The sequence below is a fragment of the Branchiostoma belcheri genome, unplaced genomic scaffold (assembly GCF_001625305.1).
Source record: "Branchiostoma belcheri isolate BF01 breed outbred unplaced genomic scaffold, Haploidv18h27 scaffold5, whole genome shotgun sequence".
Taxonomy (NCBI): domain Eukaryota; kingdom Metazoa; phylum Chordata; class Leptocardii; order Amphioxiformes; family Branchiostomatidae; genus Branchiostoma; species Branchiostoma belcheri.
Genome location: NW_017804131.1, coordinates 7,219,060 through 7,223,385, shown reverse-complemented (window position 1 = coordinate 7,223,385; position 4,326 = coordinate 7,219,060). Strand labels below are relative to the sequence as shown.

At 42.5% G+C, this 4,326-nt stretch overlaps 1 protein-coding gene across 1 annotated transcript; it reads right to left on the bottom strand.

Moving 5' to 3' along the window:
- Positions 1-1,553: 1,553 nt before the first annotated feature.
- Positions 1,554-3,158, bottom strand: LOC109480099. The gene is made up of 2 exons (XM_019782255.1): positions 2,994-3,158; positions 1,554-1,888 (listed from the first exon to the last, which is right to left on the bottom strand). The coding sequence occupies exons 1-2, from the start codon at positions 3,143-3,145 to the stop codon at positions 1,660-1,662; spliced, it is 381 nt and encodes a 126-aa protein (XP_019637814.1). The 5' UTR covers positions 3,146-3,158; the 3' UTR covers positions 1,554-1,659.
- Positions 3,159-4,326: the final 1,168 nt, after the last annotated feature.

The window sequence follows — 4,326 nt, the reverse complement described above, 5'->3', positions numbered from 1 at the left end:
TTGCTGGGTACTACGTGGGTGGGTGGCACCCAGGCTAAAGGATTAACCAAGGACATTATATATATAATGTCCTTGGATTAACCTTTGCACATAACACACAACTGTAGATTCTGCAGTGATGCAATGCTCGGGAACGTCAATAGGTGGCGTCATTGCTTATCTTACATCGCCGCATACGTATTTAGCCTGTGTTGTCAGGGTTGTGATTAATTACATGTTGCCCTACAATGGTTTCAATTCATTTGATATAAAAATTACAGTGATGTGCTTTTTCAATCAACCAAGATGGTTGTTCGCAGTTTGCCGGTGGCGCGGTTGTCAAGGATATACAATAAGCCGATAATAATACAATCATGTAGTTGAAGATTCCAATTAAGATACAATTATCGTGCCTTGCATCCACAGTCTGGTAACCGTAGCAGCCAGCAATTACAAGGTACATGCAGAGTTTCCTTTAGGCCACACCGTCTTAATTTTATAGATGACATCCTCTGAAGACTCCCCAAACTAGTGCGCGCGGGCGAATAAAAAATTCCGGCCAAAAATAAAAATGGTACTAAACCCCAGGAATACGACGCTGGTATTGTGAATTCGCGACAGTACTTAGCGACGTATATGGCAAGCCAGGCCAGAGCCTCGGTGGAGGCGATTCTTTTTTTTTTTTTGAGGGCTGCAGCGAAAATCAATGCGTGCGCGGATGTCATCCATAAAATTAAGTCGGTGTGGCCTAATAAAAGGTAGAGGTCTAATATGTATTGCCGCAAAGTCGATCCTTCATCATCTTTAATTTTATTCCAGACAACAAGATGACAATGAATTAAGCTTGGTGCAAAATCTAGGTTGGACAGAGTATGAACAATCATCTTTTTTCAACTTTAGTACACGCTTTACTTTCGTCGTGACGAATTAAAAACTTGAAATTATATTTCAAATATAAGATCCGACAAATTCCTAAGACTTCCTTAGATTTCCTCTAATTGTTTACACATGACAACAGTTCTTCCGACGTCCACCCCTCCAGCTCTCTTTTCACCACCCTTTTCCTCCCTTTATCAGGTACCCGTTTTTATCGTTTCACCTAGGTGGAGTGAGGAAAGTCGTGCGATGAAGTGCCTTTCCCAAGGACGCAGAAAACATTCCCAGAAGAATACATGTACGGAAGAACCCCCCACACACACACACACAAGGCTCAAAGGTCCACTTTTTGGTCCACTTTTTATCTAAAGGTCCAATATTTCTCTTTAGATGAACTGATTCGTATCACCAGCGGGTCTGGAATCGTATAAAAACTTCCTACTTTGTCATTGCATGAAAAGTTATCTCTGTTTTTTTTCTCTAAAATCATCTCAAAAACGCAGGAAATGCCATTTCAGAAGGTTCATTTTTCAAAATTTTCTGGGGGAGCATGCCCCAGGACCCCCCTAGGCCTAGGAACCTCGCGCCTTCGGCGCTCCCCTCGCGCTTTTCTCTCAAGCAGTGGGAAGAACCCCCCCATTCAAAATCCTGGCTACGGGCATGGAATACCCTCTTCTCTAATACGTATCTATGATTGTCTACTAATTGCGTTACAGCACGTGACAATTATGCGGTGTCTACAACTAAGGACGTTCTATGATAGAACGTCCTTGCTACAACGTTGACATCCGACAGACAGTCCTACTATTTAACGTTATCAGGCTGGTCGTAGTTGGAAAACGTGGCCTGCTCCGTAGCGAAGTTCATGAAGGGGAGTAGTTTTCGCAGGAACTTGTTCATTCCGAAATCTTCGGCGATGTCGGTGGCATTCGGCTTTCCCTTGTAGCTCCCGAAAGATTTCACCTCATTCGGGATGGCCTCGACTTCTCCCGGCATTCTCTTGCTAACCTTACGGGCGCGGGCGCCAGCCATCCTGTTCAAACATAACCATATGTGAATAGCAAAGTTCTTTCATCACAACCATTTATTTTTCAAGCCGACGTTTCTATGACCGTCTGTCATCTTCATCAGGGCAATTCTGACTGGTTTACTGTGCACTGACACCAGATGTTACTTGGTACATAGTGCAATAAAGGTGTTACATAGTTCACAGTGCTCTTAAGCTAGTTTTACTGTTAACAATGCATCTAGTGTCAGTGCACAGTAAACCAGTCAGAATTGCCCTGATGAAGATGACAGACGGTCATCGAAACGTCGCCTCATGAAAAATAAATGGTTGTGATGAAAGAACTTTGCTATTCATTCGTTTACCAACCTGATGAAATTATTTATGGACAAACATATGTGTAGATATGTAAATATTGTACATTTGGGAATGCATCTATAGCAGCGACACCTGTGCTGCAATGCAATGTGAACCAGTCAGAATTGCCCTGAGGAAGGTGACAGACGGTCACCGAAACGTCGGCTGAATAAAACACATGGTTGTGTAAAAAGAGTCTCTTTACTCAGTGTTTTACCAACCTGATGAAACTATTCACGGATGAAGCACAACCAGTTTCTTCTAGTGACTGGTGATAAATTGTTTTAAGTATATGTTGATAGTGAAAGATGCCCTACATGTAATAAAGCATATCCACTCTTTACCAACGTTATATTAGTTTTAAAGTAGATATAGTAAGTTAGATAAGCAGACCGTATACGTAGAACTCCATGTTAGCATATAGTTTCTGTACTCATTGTTTTTGTCAAATGTCTGTTTGCAAGTAGCCCTCGGGCATGAGCTTGCAATAAAGAACTCGTTAATAAAAAAGTTATCAGCAAGAAGTTTATTGCAAATTCGTGCACGGAGGCTAATTGCAAATTATAAACATAAAAGAACAATGAAACAGAGTAAAACTAGAACTAAAATCTACATGATAAAAGGTAGTTGTCTAAAGCTATAGCTATGTCTAAAACTATGTCTAAGGGGTTTGACTTCTCTATAACAGACCTTTTGTCAGAGGCCTAGTTTCTATGTAGTTCTTGAGAAATGCATTTTAACACGAATGACCATTTGAAAATCTATGATAACTTACTTTCGATATAAGTTGTATCGAATCCACGGGCTCAGCCGCCCGCGAACCCGCGAATGGCCCACGCGGAGTCCCCTCTTCTCCTCCTGCGGGAAACTCACGGCAGTCGCGATGACAGCAGCCACGAGGAGAACCACGATGAAAATACGTGTCATCTTCCACACTATGTAAGACACAGGAGGAGAGAGTAGAAACAGATAAAAGCACCAGCTTCAAATCCGACGCTCAAACCACTCGGCTAAAAGGTCTAAACCCATCGGCCGGGTCAGTTGGTAGCGTCTTTACTGTTACACTACTCCCCCATTTCTTTTCAAGATTTGTCCTCGAATCTTACAAATTCGACATCCCTGGAGCGGCAGTCTTTGCCAGAACTCCCAGGGCCGGTGTGGGAACCACTGTAAGAAGCAGGAGGAGCGAGTAGAAACAGATAAAAAAAACCTGGTCCCGGGCCGGGGTTCGAACCCACGACCAAACCACACGCCGACGCTCTAACTACTCGGCTAAAAGGTCTAGACCCATCGGCCCTGTCAGTTGGTAGCGCCTATAAACCCCCAACTGTTACAACTATATAAATAAAGATGCTAGCTTTTTATAGCCTTTCCTTAAGGTCCTTTAGACCGACCAAATAAATAAATCATACCGTTAAACGCGTTATTAATAATATAAGAAAAGGGAATATAGCCCTAATGTCAGCCTTTTTAGCTTTCGCCCGCTCCCCACGATTCGCAACCGGCCATATAAAGCGAATCGTGGGGAGCGGACGAAAGCTAAAAAGACTGACACTCAGCCTAAAGGGAATAAGAGATAGGTTGTCTTTTGTATTTGTCAACCTTTCCTTCACACTTTGTCGGAGTGGAGGGTATAACGTTACAAAGATGACCAACAAATACAACTTGAATTTTCCTGAGTAGTCGTACTATAAGATATTTCCTCTAACACGTTAATTGAAATATTATGTAGCTGTTTGCAACTTATCATGGGGAAGAATTTGGCGACCCTAGCAAGCTATAGCTAGAGGAAATTTTCTTACAAAAAATGCTGGGCTCATCTTATCCCATATGAAGCAGTACATACACCAGCAGTGGCAGTTTTTGATAGCCAAGATTTTCATCTGATGTGTTCTGGTTGTACAAAAAGATGAGAGCCAGATTTTCAGTGCTCTCCAAGCAGAGGTTGTGGGGGAATGATCGTTACCTTTTTATATATGGCCGTTTTTTTTGTTCGTTTTTTTGCCCGTCGGTGGCCGCGGACTTTCTCTGGCTAATGGATACTGCCTGCCCAATTAGATACAGTATAACTGTCTTTTTGCCACCGATGATCTGCTTGGAGATTAGAT

Bases quoted from the DNA above. Each gene is read 5' to 3' on its own strand.
- LOC109480099 (XM_019782255.1), bottom strand. From the start codon at position 3,145: ATGACACGTATTTTCATCGTGGTTCTCCTCGTGGCTGCTGTCATCGCG. The intron at 1,889-2,993 runs GTAAGTTATCAT...ATGTTTGAACAG, and splicing joins CGATACAACTTATATCGAAA to GATGGCTGGCGCCCGCGCCC.